Source organism: Mobula hypostoma, chromosome 29, assembly GCF_963921235.1.
Source record: "Mobula hypostoma chromosome 29, sMobHyp1.1, whole genome shotgun sequence".
Lineage (NCBI taxonomy): Eukaryota > Metazoa > Chordata > Chondrichthyes > Myliobatiformes > Myliobatidae > Mobula > Mobula hypostoma.
The window spans coordinates 14,162,280-14,178,600 of record NC_086125.1 but is presented as its reverse complement, the minus strand read 5'-3'; the positions used below and the strand labels follow the sequence as shown (position 1 = coordinate 14,178,600).

At 42.9% G+C, this 16,321-nt stretch overlaps 2 protein-coding genes across 2 annotated transcripts in view; one reads left to right on the top strand and one right to left on the bottom strand.

Moving 5' to 3' along the window:
- Positions 1 to 16,321, bottom strand: part of LOC134339401 (procollagen galactosyltransferase 1-like) — a 58,854-nt gene that overhangs the window by 29,907 nt on the left and 12,626 nt on the right. Inside the window, exon 2 of the mRNA XM_063035864.1 lies at positions 1,094 to 1,204. Coding sequence (XP_062891934.1) covers positions 1,094 to 1,204 — 111 coding nt within the window. The remainder of the gene's footprint in view (positions 1 to 1,093; positions 1,205 to 16,321) is intronic.
- nxnl1 (nucleoredoxin like 1) overlaps positions 1 to 16,321 on the top strand; it is a 106,680-nt gene that overhangs the window by 85,286 nt on the left and 5,073 nt on the right. The window lies entirely within an intron of this gene.

Here is a 16,321-nt window from a genome sequence, read left to right as displayed (position 1 = left end):
AGCAGGAACTGAACCCAGGACGCCCGTACTGTAAAGCGTTGTACTAACCACTACGCTACCGTGCATGCAGGTTGGAAGGTCAATTGGCAGGAAATAGCTCTGAAAACGTGTAGCTCGGGTGGTTGATGGTTGGGTTGAGTTGTTCTCCAATCCTGGCAATCATTTCGGCACCATAGGAGGAGACAGCATCAGTGCACTGATCACTTACGGTATGTCCTCCTCATGCTTGGCCTTTATATACTTAAATAAAGGCCCAGCATTACGAGGAGACACCACAAGTGAACAGAGTACTGGTGATGTCTCTTCGTATGGTGACAAAACGTCTGCAACTGGATTGCCAAGATTAGAGCGGAACTTAACCTAACGGCCAATTGGCCACTAAAATTGGCCTAAATGTGTAGGTGAGTGATGTCATCTGGGGTAAGTTGAGAAGAATGTGGGAAGAATAAAAATATGGATTAATATAGGATTAGTGTAAATGTGTGGCTGATGGTTGATACAGACTCGATAGGCTGAAGGAACTGTTTCGTTGCTCCATCTCTTAATCATTCTCCCAATTGGTCAGCATCTCTGTAATCAGAATAATGAAGGTGTTTGAGACAAAGGCTACTGTAAAGAGGAGACACAATTCTGCAGATGCTGGAATCTGGAGCATAAAAACAAACTGCTGAAGGAACTCAGTGGCTCTAACAGCATCTTTGGAGAGAAAGAAATTGTCAATGTTTCAGGTTGAGACCTTGCATCAACACCTACTAGGTACTAAACAGAAGAGATTGGGCAGATGGTGGAAATCTTGAACACCACACAATGCTGCAGGAACTCAGCAGGTATGGCAACATTTATGGAGCGGAAAAAAACAGAGTCCTTTTGAAGGGTCTCAGGTAAAACGTTGACTGTTTATTCCCCTCTGTAGATGGTCCCTGACTTGCTGAATTTCTCCAGCATTTTGTACTGGAGATGGTACAATTTGTAAATAGTACTCATGTGCTGCTTCATTTATAATGGCAAGAGTAAACTACAGTCCAACATATTAAAAAAATGCAAAAATTAACAGGTCAATGATACTTTCGGGCACGACCAGCACAGAACTTACTTTGGCTCATCCATGGGTCTCCATTCAATGGAATGGTAAAATCTTTGTACATTCACCAGCCATTCTCTCAATACTGCGGTGGTGTTATCCACATTGTGGTCCGTGGCAATCCTACAGAGAACAAAGCATAATGTAATCTAAACCAGCACACAAAGAAGGTTTCTCCAAAACAACACTCTAATCCTCTTGCATTTATATAGCTTTACTTGTCACAGAAACATCAAAACATACACCAAAATGTGCTGTTCCTGTCAAATCAAATCAGCAAGGATTGTGGTGGGAAGACCACAAGTATCGTCACTTGGAGAGAGGGAAAGAGGACTAGCTTGAAGGTGATAGGTGAAGCAAGGTGGGTTGGTAAGGTAAGGGGCTTAAGAAGGAATCTGATAGGAAAGGAGAGTGGACCACAAGAGAAAGGGAAAGAGGAGGAGCACAAGGGGGAGGTGATAGGTAGGTGAGGACAAGAGGTAAGAAGCCAGAGTGGGGAATAGAAGAAGAGGGAAGGGAGAGGAAAATAAAATTTCCAGAAAGGGAAATCAATGTTCATGCCATCAGGTTGGAGGCTACCCAGATAAAGTACAAGGTGGTGTTCCTCCACCATGAAAGTGGCCTCACTGTGACAAAAGAAGAGGCCATGGACTGATATGTCGAAATGAGAATGGTGAGAGGAAGTAAAATGGTTGGGCACTAGGAAATTCCACTTTTGGAGGATGCAGCTGAAGTGCTCAACAAAGCAGTCCCTCCAGATCTCATCAATGTAGAGCAGGCTGCATTGGGAATACCAGATACAATAGGCGATCCCAACAGATTCACAGGTGGAAGTGTGGCCTCACTTGGAAGGACTGTTTGAGGCCCTGAATGGAGGCAAGGGAGGTGATGACTGGGGAGGTATAGCATTTTTGTTGCTTGCAGGGATACGTACTAGGAGGGACAAATGGACAAGAGAATCACAAAGGGAGCAATGCCTGAAGAAAACAGAGAGTGGGGGTGGGGGAAGTAAAGATGTGTTTGTTTGTTGGTAGGATTCCGTTGACGATGGTGAAAGCGACAGAGAATGATGTGTTGGATACAGAGGCTCATGGGGTGGTAGGTAAGGAAAAGAGGAAGCACTCTCTGCCTTCCCTGTCTCTCAGCCCCAGACTATTTTCATTAGAAACCTCAAGAAACACGAAAGGGACCATCAATGCCGTTTGTGCTGCATTTCCAGAATTTATTGAAAGGATAAAGGATCCAACATCTCCCAGGCCAACATCCTTGTCACTGATGTCATGGAACAGGCAGTCAGGTCTACAGAGGAGGCACTGCTGTCTATCACCAGATACTTGATGCAGAATCTCTATACCCAGAGAGAAAGATTACCAGGTGCACAGAAGAAAAGATTCATGGATGTGCATACGGCTCCTCGAAAAAAGGAGCAGCCCCACAAACTTCTGGGGCCACTCAAACTACAGGACAGCAACTAATATGATACTAAGAACCTTGAACCCATGCATCAGGAGCCCTGTGTAAACGGACAAGGAGTACACCAGCTGAAATCTAGCCACAGACTGAAGGAAAAACCAAGTTTCAATAGCGTGTGATTTGGAATGAAACTCTGAAATTGCAGAGGTGTCAGGAACTTGGTGCCTTCCTCCCTCTCAAGTTTGGAATGACAGGCTTGACAGTAAAACCACCCTTAACTTCCAAGTTAAACTTCCTCGAATAAAATCCAAGGTACCAGCAGAGAGTGAAAACAGAATGCAAGTCATCAAATTTGTTTTTGGAAACACTTTTAAAAAAGAACTAGCTATTTCCACAAGAGGTTTGGATACACAATCCATCAACAGCAAAGAGGAGATGCTATACATATTGCAAACAGTCCTCAGTTAATCATTTGGCAGAAAATGCATCCTTTTGTTTAAGATGCACAGTTTTATCATTGGACAAGTTATTTAAAGGATATACCTACTTATATTGTATTAAAGTAAGTGCTAAGGATATAACAAAGGCTATGAACCAGTGATTCAGATCTGTCCAGTGCACCAACTCCTTGCCATCCATTAATTGGAGAAACTGAGAACTTCCAATGACTGAATTTGCAGTGTAGGTTTTTTTATAAGGAGCAAGACAGACAAACCAAAAGACAGAGGACTGCAACTTCAAGAGCCGTATTAAGAAATGCTTAAAAGTCATTGCAAGCCCTTTTCCATCAAGTGAAGACCTGCAGTGAGGCTGGATTTTCACTTCTATAGTACTTAATGATTTTCCCTCCAGCTGATTACATGTCATGAATTTCCATTTTAGTTATCTTTATTTTGTCAGTGATTTGATGAAATAATTTGATTTTATCCTATCATTACCAGTTCTTGTTTTGATAAAGTATTTAATACACCATGCCATCCAAACTCTGAGTAGATTGTTAACTCAGGCTTTCAATGCCTCTGACAGTCAAGAGCATTAAAAAAACTATTAGACACTGATATCAATAGCCCTGTTAATTATAATACACTTCTTAAAACTTTATCACCCAAAACTTTTTTAAAAATTACTGCAAACAAAAAATTAAGCAATTTATGTTACACTAAAAGACACAGATACTGGAATCTGAAACAAGAAACAAACTGCTGGAGGCACTCAGTGTGTGTAGCAGTATCTATGGAGGCAGAGGGATGGATGGTCAATGTTTTGTGTCCTGAACACAAACACAGAGTTCCCTCAGCATTTTGTTGTTTTTTTTTTTTCTTTTCCCTACTTATAAGACCTCCTTCAAAAATAATGGTCTAACATGAACAAGTGCCAGAGAATCCCAGCTAGTTTGTGGTCTGCCACTTCACCAGCTGGAATCTGCCAGCAAGCTCAGAACTGCAGCGTTTGGATGTGCATGTGGCAAAGTCACGAGCTTGTTACCATAAATGTGACCAATTGCTGGCAATTCTCAGTGAAACCCATAAGTAAAAATGCAGATAAAGACACTGCAGCTTCGCAATGACTGCATGTCATTCATGTGACATGTCACTACATGGTGAAGAACACCCCCGGCCAACACTTTAACTCTTGGACAGCACTTTATACATTGCTGGAGACAGGACAGGGAGGTGATGAGAACGGGCAGCAAGTGGTGGGTGTAGGGGCATAAAAGATGAAGACAGACAAGAGGAGGCGGAGTGAAGCTTGGAAGGAGGGAAGATGTTGTGCTTTGGCGTGAAGAGTTGCGGACATGAAATATTTGCTACGCACCCTTTGACTTGCCAACACATGCCAGTTATGGATATCCTGGCTTTATAGAAGTTAGCCACAGTGCTCATTATGATTATTTCTTAATTGCCAACAGACTGTTAAATTGAAGGGTGATTAAGCAAATAACTAGCAATTAATGCTATGATTGCAACCAAAACTCTGAGAGAACGAGCAATTTTCCTGGGTCGGCCTGGCTGCTGACCTTCGAAAATCCAACCAGTTTACTTTTGAACGGATGCAAGGTTTTACCTTTCTACAAGCTTTCTGAAATAAAGTTCCTGCAAACTTTTCTCCTTAAAGTATCTATCAGGATTGTTGCTAATGAACCTGCTTCTATCTGAATTTTCAAGCAGTGCTTTCCAGATCGCAACATCCCTTTGCGTGTAAACAAGGCGCCGGTTCCTATTTTTTAGTGATCATTCACTAGTCATATTTTGCAGAGCTACACAAAGCAAGATCAAGTACGTGTTGGGGCTACTGTCAAGTTGCAGACCAACCAAAGCAAGTTTGCAAGGCATACCTTGCTGGAATACCTCTGCAGTCAGGTACTGGGTGTAGTGAAGAATTCTACTGCACCATATCTACACTGTGACCAGGTAACTTGGGTGCTGGATTGTTAGCTCATCATTGCGTTCACTCACTCATTGTGAGGATGATGATTGTATCAGACTGTCCTGAAGGACAACAGATGTGCAGTATGGGTCAGTCCATTGTAGAGCTGACCTCTCTAGGGCACAAGCCTGAGTGGAAGGTACGGAAGTCCTGGGATGCCCTCTTGGCCTCACCAGTGTAGTCCAAAGGACAGCGAAGCAATACGTTGGCACCAGCTTGGCTGCAGGAGCTGCTGGAATGATGTTCAGTGACATCCAGCCTTTAGAGGCTCCACTCTAGATTTTCTGTCTGGCTTTACTCTTGTAGCTTTTGTTTCTCCTGAGGCTGCCCACAAGGCAGTGGGGCTACTTACCCATAGCTGGGGTTCTGGTTCACAAGCACCAGGGGAAGCCCACACACTGGTGGGCCTGCCTGCTAAGTGCGCAGGGGCCAGACCTCCTCCCCATCCTCTGTAGTTCAGCTTCTGTCTGAAAGGAGTTCAGTTTCTGTGTGTCGCCAGCGAGGAGGCACTACATGAGGCTTGCTGCTGGACAGGCTATGTACTGGCAGGGAGGGACATGCATTCAGTTCTCTTTTTTGTGAGATTACTAGCCAGCGTTGGAAGCTGTGAGCGAGAGTAACAAGCACTACCCACTACACCACCACACTACCACACTACACATGTCACAACAACCATTTTGATATTGCAGTTAGAATTATAATGCACAGAAACAGGTCATTCGGCCCAAAATGTTGATGCTGACCAAGGTGTCTTTCTGAGCTGGTTCCATTTGTCTGTGTTTGGCCCATATCCCTGTCCAAATGTCTTTTAAATGTTGTAATTTTACCCATCACTACTACTTCCACTGCCAGTTTGTTTCACATACCTAACGCCCTCTGTATGAAAATCTTTCCTCTCACTTTAACTCTATGCCCTTTAGTTTTTGACTCACCCACCCTAGGAAAAAGACTGTGAACATTCACCTTATCTTTGCCCGAGTGAGTTTATAAAACTCTAATGAGGGGGCCTTTCAGCCTCCTACACTTCAGGGGTGGGGGGGGGGAGCCCCTAGAGGGGTGGTACAGTAGTGTAGTGGTTAGCAACACTCTTTACAGTACCAGCAACACGGGTCAAATTCCCACTGCTGGCTGAAAGGAATTTGTACGTTCTCCCTGTGACCGTGTGGGTGTCCTCCCACAGTCCAAGGTCATACTGGTTGGGTAGGTTAATTGGTCATTGTAAAGTGTCCCCTGATTAGGCTAGCATTAAATCAGTGGATTGCTGGGCGACACAGCTCAAAGGGCCAGAACGGCCTGCTCCGTGCTGTATCTCATTAAATAAACAAATAACACAGAGAAACAACAGTAATTTCAGTGGACATGATGGGTAGGTGAACAAAAGAAAAAACTCTAGAGATTCCACAAGGGAGCATGCAGGACTGGGATGCACATGAGTGGATGGGCAAGAATTGAACCAAGAGAATAAAGTCACACCCAGCAAGGTGCTGGATAGGCTGAGGTGGGACAGTCATGGTGTCAAAGGTCTCAGAACGATGCGGAAGTGCAAGGGGGTGGAGATTATCTTCATTACAGTCATAAAAGACCATCATTCATTTGACCAGTACTGGGCAGAAATCAGAATGGATGGATCACAACATAGGGGATGGATGAGCAAAGATTTGAGAGCCAATCGCATATCAAAGGACTCATAGGTAAAATGGGAGATTAGAGATGAGGACAATAGTTTGCAAGAACGAAATGGGTTAGGGGTTAAAATCCAATGTTGACCCGTGGCAAAGTTTCCAAGTCATGACTGCCGCAGACAGCATCTGCGTCATCTGTGGTAGAGCCTTGCAGCTCCTATACTGCCTGTTTGGAGTTTGCATGCTCTCTTGGTAACCACTTAGGTTTCACCCGGGTGTTCTGCGTTTCCTACCACATCTCAAAAACATGTGGGTTGGCTGCTGTCAATAGTCTATAACGTGTAGGTGAGTGGTAGAATCTGGGAGTGTTCAGAAACAGGTTACAAGGAAAATCTGTGGGGTGACCTAGCATAGACTTGATGGGTAAAGAACCTCTATGTCATAGAAAAATACAGAAATGTTCATTAACTGGGCATGCAGCGAGTACGGGGTGAGGCAAGAGTAGTCATTAGTTTTCAACATGTACACTTTGGTTATTGATCCTCCCTGTCACAGTAAATGAGAGATTTGTTCAGACCTCGACCTGACCTTAGCCCAAGGACAATAGATGGGTGCGGAAACTAGGCAAAGGCTCAATAGTCCCTGCCCAGGGACTCTCCCACATCAACCCTCAGAGTTTCCATCTTGGGCACAGCCATACCTGCCTTCTCAATGCAGCTTCAGTACCATTATGTTTCCCCTGGCTATCTATACAGAGTCTGTACACTAGATATACCAAATATACAGCCATCCAGCAACAAAGTTGAAAGATAGTAATTTTTATTTATAAAAAGCAGACCAGTTCCAGTGTAACATGAGCCTAAGAACTTAAAACATTTTATAAAGCCAATACCCGCTAAATCCTACACATACACTCAGTGGCAACCTTACCTGTACACCTAATCATTAACGCAAATATCTAATCAGCCAATCATGTGGCAGCAACTCAATGCACAAAAGCATGCAGACATGGTCAAGAGGCTCAATTATTGTTCAGACCAAACATCAGGATGGGGAAGAAATGTGATCTAAGTGGCTTTGACCATAGAATGATTGTTGGTGCCAAAAGGGGTGGTTTGCATGTCTCAGAAACTGCTGATCTCCTGGGATTTTCAAGCACAACAGTCTCTAGAGTTTACAGAGAATGGTACCAAAACAAAAATAAAATCCAGTGAGTTGCAGTTCTGTGGGTGAAAATGCCTTGTTAATGAGAGGGGTCAGAGGAAAATGGCCAGATTGATTCAAGTGATAGGAAGGTGTAGTAACTCAAATAACCATGCATTACAATAGTGGTGTGCAGACCACCTCTGAGAGCACAATGTCAAACCTTGAAGTGGATGGGCTACAGCAGCAGAAGACCACAAATATGGTACCAAATTCAGAAGCAAAGTGATTAATCAACCAGCTTCCATAGGTCAAGAGGCCCAGCTTCTTGTCACGAGAGCAGTGAATGGGGCTGTACACTGCACATGGTATAGTAGTATCACTGTCTGTGACAGGGTCTGGCCCACATCAGACCAGAACACAAAGGCACCTTTAATCCAGGCTCATGCATAAATCATCTCCCTTGATACCAACTACAGATCCTTTGCTGTGCGTGCAAATAAACAGTTCAGCTAAAGTTATAAAAAGAGCTGGTTCACTTCTGTTGACGTCACCAAGTCAGGTTTAGCAGGGTGAGGCGCAGTCACTCACTCTGAAAGGAAGATTTCACAGGCCTGGAGAAGGCATGGAGGTTCTTGTTCTGCTTAGTCAAAGTTTAAATCACAAAAAATAGAAAAGTATTGTGCAGGAACAGGCCCTTCAGCCCACAATGTCTGTGCCGAAAACAATACCAAATTAAGCTACATCTCTTCTGCTTGCACACAATCTGTATCCTTCTATTAATTGTATGTTGATGCCTATATCTAACAGGCTCTTACACATTACTATCATATCTGCTTCCACTATTACCCTGGCAGGCGGTTTCACTCACGTGCCACTCTGTGTAAAAAAAAGTGTCCTGCACATCTCCTTTAAACTCTGCCCCTTTCACCGTAAATGCATATCCCATCCACACTTCATCGTCCTTATGACAGAGATTGGCTATCAGAGCAAACCTATTGATTCCGTTTCTTTGTAACTTATTCTCGCTCACACGTGCATCTGCTCCTCACCTACCTATGCTCAGAGGGCAATTGACAGAGTCCAATTAACCACCAATCCACAGTCTTTGGGAGGAAACAGAAACACCTGGAGAAAACGCATGCAGTCACAAGGAGAACATGCAAACTCAATAGAGCACCAGAGGACAGGATTGAACTTGGGTCACTGAAGCTCCAACCTATCCACATTGACCATGTTGTATGCGTATCCTCCAACACAGACAGAAGTGTGGCTCTTTCCACCAAGGGTGTGGATTCCAGTTCCACTGTGGAGTCCTGAGCATATTCTAAGCAGATGGTGCAGGGAAGGGGGAGCTAGACTGGAAGAAATGCCATTCTTTATTGAGTAGTTACTGTCTGCTCTTATAGTGAAATGCTCACTAGAAGAGGTCAGAAGTTCTCCTGTGTGGAGTTGAATTCCACTACTAACATCACAGAACTGGCAATTCATTCACCTGGTATTCGTGAGGTCATTTGATACACAACCGCTTCCTCTGTCCTGAACTGCTAATGTGTGGAACTGTGGTACTAGTTGTAGGCTCCATCAACCAACCACATGAATGCAAACTCTTACTTTTATAGCACAATATTTTCCAGCAATTTGGATTCTATTAATCTGAGCAACTAACTTGTGGTCAATAGACACTTCAAACAAGTCAAACCAGGGGAAATTACATGTTCCCAGTCTACTTAAACAAACACCAAGTTCATGTCTACCATGTGGTAAAAGCTGTATGAATGCAGTGTCAGTCTGTCAGCCGTGTTACCTTTCTGTCAAAGAGTTGAACAAGAAGGTCTTAGATACATGAAATGGAATCAACAGTATGAGAGGTCTGGATTGTGCCAAAAACCTTTCAAACTCCTCCATAATCTCAGTCCTCCCTATCAATAAAAACTCAAGATGTCCTATAATCTTCTGGGATCTGTGTACTTCTCCAACTTTGGCTACTTGTACAACCTCCAACATTACTGACAGTCATGTCATAGTGTTACACAGCATAGAAAATGGTCCTTCAGTCCAAATCAAGTTCCTGGGTGTCAAGATCTCTGAGGATCTAACCTGGTCCCAACATATCGATGCAGTTATAAAGGCGGCAAGACAGCGACTATAATTCATTCGGAGTTTGAAGAGATTTGCAATGTCAACAAACACACTCAAGAACTTCTATAGATGTGCTGTGGAGAGCATACTGACGGGCTGCATCACTGTCTGGTATGGGAGGGGCTACTGCACAGGACCAACAGAAGCTGCTGAGTGTTGCAAATTTAGTCGGCTCCATCTTGGGTACTAGCCAACAAAGTACCCAGGATATCTTCAAGGAGCGATGTCTCAGAAAGGCAGCGTCCATTAACCAACTAGCCTGTTTGTCAGGCAAAATATATTTCCAAATTATGAGACACTTCTTTCTTCAGATTATAGGATGAAGGAAGGAAGGAAGAGACAAAGGCACGTTGGTAAAAGGAATAAAGGCATAGATTATTTTCTGAAGGGAGAGCAAATTCAGAAATAGAAGGTGCAAAGGGACTTGGGAGTCCTAGTGTAGGATTCCCTAAAGTTTAATTTGCAGGTTGAGTCTGTAGTAAGAAGTCAAATGCAATGTTAGCATTCATTTCCAGAGGACTAGAATATTAAATCACGGATGTAAAGCTGAGGCATTATAAGCATTGACTAAGCCACATTTGGAGAACTGAGAGCAGTTTTCAGCCTCATATCTAAGAAAATGCTGGCACTGGAGAGGATCCGGAGGTGGTTTATGAGAATGATCCCAGGAATGAAAGTGTTAACGTATGAGGACCTTTTGACAGCTCAGGGCCAGTACTTGCTGGAGTTTGAAGGAGGGGAGATCTCATTGAAATCTACCAAATATTAAATATTATTACAAGATGTGGAGAGAATGTTTCCAGAAGTGGGAGAGTCTAGGACCAGACGGCATAGTCTCTGTATACAAGGATGTCACTTTAGAAAAGAGATGAAAAATTTCTTTAGCCAGAGGGTGACGAATCTGTGGAATTCATTTCCATATCCAGCTGTGGAGGCTAAGTCATTGGATACATTTTAAGTGAAGTTTAACAGATTCTTGATTAGTAAGGATGTCAAAGGCAGGAGAGTATGGTTGAGGGGGAAAACATATCAGCCATGATCAAATAGCAGAGCAAACCTAATGGGCTGAATGGCCCAATCTGCTCCTATGCCTTATGGTTTAATCCACAAGATCATCTGCTCAACACATACACAACAAATCCTAACTTTGTTATACAGACAAACTCAAAACAAAATGCCCCTAAATGAAAGGGGTTTAAAACATCTTGAATTGCAAAGTAAAGTCTCTAAATATATATGGTTGTCTGGCAAGGCTACAACTGCCAGCCATCTCCAAGTTGTGCTGAGATGATAGTACGTAGCTGGACCAATTCACGGAGACTGTGAGTCAGCCACTTAACATGAGGTTGCTAGTAGGTCTGCCAAACCAAGCAATGATGGCAGATTCTCCCAAAGAACAATGAAAGAAAGAAACTGTGATGCATGCTTTTGCACTGCATCTTTCACAGCCTTGTTTTAAAGGGCTCTGCACAGTCAACAGTAACTTTTTATGTGTTGTTTCTCAAAAGGGAGTTACCTTGGGCACCGTAAGATTCCACATCAGTAACATTATAATCACCAAATGAAAGGTTAATACTGGGGAAAAATACTCAAAACTAGACTGTGGGATGTTTTACAGCCACTAGGAGTGGGAAGGAGAGAGTGAAAGCAAGTTTAGCGTTCTGGCCAAAGAGCAGCACTTCAGCAGTCCCTTCCCTCACACAAGAATCATCAGCCCAGATGCTGAAATTTGGCTTCGGTATTGGACTCAAACCCACAACCTATTAATGCAGAGGCTAGAGCGTTTCCAGATGAGTCCCTCTAAATTTACACAGACCATTTCCAGGTGTCTGTAGAAAAATGAACTGTCTTGCTAAATTTAATTACACCCTTTACCCTGACATGACTGGAACTTTCAATTAGCAAGATACCAGTTCCAGACCTGTCAGCTTGAAGAAAGGAGGAATGTGTCAATATTTATGGAGGTTTGCTCCCTCAGCTTGACAGAACATGCTGCAATGGTGATTGCAGACCAGACTGCTCCAAGGATAGGGCTTGCTCTATTGAACAACACAAACCCCCTTTCACCCAGGAGATAAGTTCTTCCAGAGGGTAACCACACCATCTTGACAGACTTAGTCATTGCTTATGAACTCCTCTATAGTCAGAATATAGGAACAAAATAAGACCATCCAGCCCTCCCAAGCTTGTTATAAAAGTGAGTCAGATCTTTTCAAACTTCCACCTAAACAGTATTCAAAATCATTAAATAGTCTCTGACATCTCTACAAATGGAAGCCCACATAGTCAAGATTCTAGCTGACATCAATAAGTGTCCTTTTAGAGGGTAGGACAATGAAGTTCTAGATTCCCACTGTCCCCAATGTGATAAGGAACCTCATATCAGAGCCACAAGCCTTGACACCACCTCCCAATACTGCACATCATTCCTTCACACATCACGAGTAGCCAGGTACCAACTATTTCACCAACTCTTTCTGGAACTGCTCTTTTTTTTTTAAAATACTACTTCTGTAATTAGCAATTCCATCCATAAAAATTGTGCCTCTGATCACTTCTCCAATCCCTCATAGCTCCTAGAGGGTCTATATTCTACAACTGATGTGCCCGAGATCAACAATAGTAAAGAAACACAAACACTTTGATACGGTCCAGTGGGAAAGTTATCCACAGCCTACAGACTTCCTCCAGCATTCTCCACGCTCAACCCAGGATGCAGCGCTCCAGCCACAGCTGAACAGTCAACAACAGAAATCGTGAATGCAGTGCGTCTATCACATAATGCAAATATCACCAACATCTCACCATGTTCCTGTCAGCATTGCACAACCCAACATTGTGCTTCAAGCCCTGTCTTCCTGGTAGCCCTTTGTCTGTAAACAATTCAAAGGCTCGCAGTTAACCGGGCTGTGGTATGAGTGTACTTGTTTTACTCTATCTTGTCCCACAGACATACACTCAGACCAAGAACCAATTCCAGATCATCACAATTTCACTGATTCATCTCTGAAATAAACATGGTCATTTTAGCCTTGCCTAAACCATCTTTTAAAACTATATTGGTTAATCTTTCTTTTATTCTTGCAATGACCTCCCTCTGCATTCTCTCTCTTTGCTGCTCCTCTTTACTTCCCTCCCCATAAGCCCCCTCTTCATTGTCACTCATTTTGAATAGGCATCTGGCTTTCCCATTATGAACCACATAGAGTCCTGAATCAGGACTAAACCAATCTTCTCTTTCACACTCCTCTCAATGTGCTGCCACATTCTCAGACTCTTATTTCCACCTCTCTCAATTATTCTACTAATAGGATTTTTTTGCACTACCTCAGATTATTCTACAATCTTTGCGACATTCTGTTATGTTGTGCTCATCGTTATACTTGCTGTTATGTTTATTATAATTTTTATTTTAGAGAGATACAGCGGAGTAGGCCTTTCCAGCCCTTCAGACTGCACCACCCAGCAACCCTCAATTTAACCCTCGCCTAATCACAGGACAATTTATAACGAGCAATTAATCTACCAACCGGTATGGCTTTGGACTGTGGGAGGAAACCGGAGCACCTGTTGGAAACCCATGCGGTCAGAGAGAACGTACAAACTCCTTACAAGTAGCAGTGGGAAATGACCTGGGTCACGGGTACTGTAAAGCGCTGTGCTAACCATGTTGTCCCCTAAACCAATCATCTCAAACCAATTACCACATGTACTATTTACTCTATGAGCTTCATACAGTCATCTAACACAGAATGTGGCCCTTTGGCCCAACTTATCCATGCCAACCAAGGTGCCCATCAATGCTAGTCCCATTTGCCAAATGTTAGCACGTATCTTTATACACCTTTCCTATCTAGGAACCTGTCCAAATGTCTTTTCAATATTGTTATTGTACCTGTCTCAACCACTTCTTCTGGCAGCTTGTATATATATTGACCATCGCCAATATGAAAAATTTCAATTCTTCCTCCATCAACTTAGCCAGATAAGTACCCTTCATTCCTGTTCTCTGTCCATTCTCCCCTCTCAACTCCTACTTTTCCCCAATATACTACTTCTTCCTCACTACCCTCCCCATTCACCTGCCATTCTTTACTCCCACCCACCACTCTTGTGCCTCATTCCCTTCTTTCCAATGTTTCTAATCTACCATCCTCTTTTCTCCCTCTCTGCCCATTCCTGTTTCTCTCTCCTTCTTTTCTCCAACCTGCCCACCTCTCTACCAAGCTCCCCACTCCCACCAAATTGCTCGCTGTCCCAGCTCCCTGTCACAGTGGTCTAGAACAAAGTGCATCAGCTGTAGATACCTTCATCAGTCAAACAGATAGCACCTTCAACAGACAGATGTAAAATATCCTCCCCCTCCCACTTTCAAATGTCTTACTAGCTCTTCCTTCAGTTAGTCCTGACGAAGGGTCTCGGCCCCAAACGTCGACTGTACCTCTTCCTAGAGATGCCGCCTGGCCTGCTGCGTTCACCAGCAACTTTGATGTGTGTTGCTTGAATTTCCAGCATCTGCAGAATTCCTCATGTTTACATTGCAAGGAAGGAATTTCTTTGCATCGTGATGTGTATGAGAATAATTTGATCTAATCTGATGACGTTCTTTCAAGTGACATTGGTGCACTGTGCATGGTTCCTGAGGACACACAGTGTCCTTGTAATGGCACAGAGTGAGTTAATCACATTCAGGATTAATCCATAGTCATTGAATTCTATACCTTGGATCAGATGTCTCTACTCTGTCTTAATCTTTTTGAGGAAGGTTCTACCTCATTTGGGCCCCTCATGTGGAGCACTTTGAACATGACTGAGCACATGAACCATTACAAAAGTAACTCAACACTAAGCAAACCAGATAAAAATTAATGATAACAAAGTGAGCGAGATTTATTCTTGTGAGGGAACATGTTCAGGCAGGAGTAATGTTATTTATACTGCAACACTATCGATTTGTCAAAGCTTCACTGCAAGGCTCGATCAGGGCAGCCAACTGCCTCTTCCTCATACATGTCAAATGTGTACGCTCCAAAGCATGTTTGGAAATCCAGCTTATACCAACAGTCCTTGGTAAAGTGTCCACCAAGAGTTAATTAAAGAAAATAAGAGCACACAAGTCTGTGCATAATACACCAGGGTGGACAGAGGGTGGATAAGGAAGACGCAAGTTTAGAATAAATAGATCATTTTCCATTTGGGAGGGTGTTATCATGTTTGCTGTTGTGTGCTGGGGCAGCAGGCTGAGGGTAGCAGACACCAACAGAATCAACAAACTCATTCGTAAGGCCAGTGATGTTGTGGGGATGGAACTGGACTCTCTGACGGTGGTGTCTGAAAAGAAGATGCTGTCCAATTTGCATGCCATCTTGGACAATGTCTCCCATTCACTACATAATGTACTGGGTGGGCACAGGAGTACATTCAGCCAGAGACTCATTCCACTGAGATGCAGCACAGAGCGTTATAGGAAGTCATTCCTGCCTGTGGCCATCAAACTTTACAACTCCTCCCTTGGAGGGTCAGACACCCTGAGCCAATAGACTGGTCCTGGACTTACTTCATAATTTACTGGCATAATTTACATATTACTTTTTAACTATTTATGGTTCTATTACTATTTATTATTTATGGTGCAACTGTAAAGAAAACCAATTTACCCCGGGATCAATAAAGTATGACTATGACTATGAATGGTGTGATGCCTCTATAAAGTCACACCTCTGCCTCCTATGCTCCAGGGAAGAAATTACTAGCCTGTCCTACCTCTTCTTACAGCCTAAGACTTAAATCCCAGTAACAAACTTTTTTAGCACCCTCTCCAGTTTAACTTATTGCAAAATAATTTGTATACAAAACTAAAGATTCATACTGAAATTAAAGAAAACTTTGGTGAGACCTCATGTACGCATCTGGTTGACCCACCAAAGGAAGGATATACAGTGGATTTGGGGTCATTGGGAGACATCAGGACCAGTACATTTTAGCCCAATTAAGTCGCTGCCCCAGTTAGCCAAAGTTTCATGGAAATAGTTAGAAATATATAAAAAAAAAGACAAGACTACCATTTAACTGAGTAAAACATTATGTATTCAAATGAAAAACAGAACAATTAATAGACTATCAATACTACCACAGTACTAAAAAACTGTGTTAGTTCCTGTTAACAATGGAGAAACTAATCCAGTGTAAGCTGCTGTGTTCTTTTGATTGACTGTAAGTGAACAAAATTAGTGCAGACACCTAGTGTAGATAATGAACTGCCTTCATACAATCCTTTCAACGATCACATCCTCTAAATCTTGATTTTCATTGTAACATTCAAGATGATTGCCGATACCTTAAAAGTCCTCATAGTTCCTAACTTGCAGCAGTTGTGAAATCATTTCACTTTTGCTCCCAGACATTTTTGGCATCTCCAAGTCTGAATGCTTGAAAACGCAATGAGCAAAACAGTTCTGAATTGTCTTACTTCCTATTTCTCACTATCAGCAAC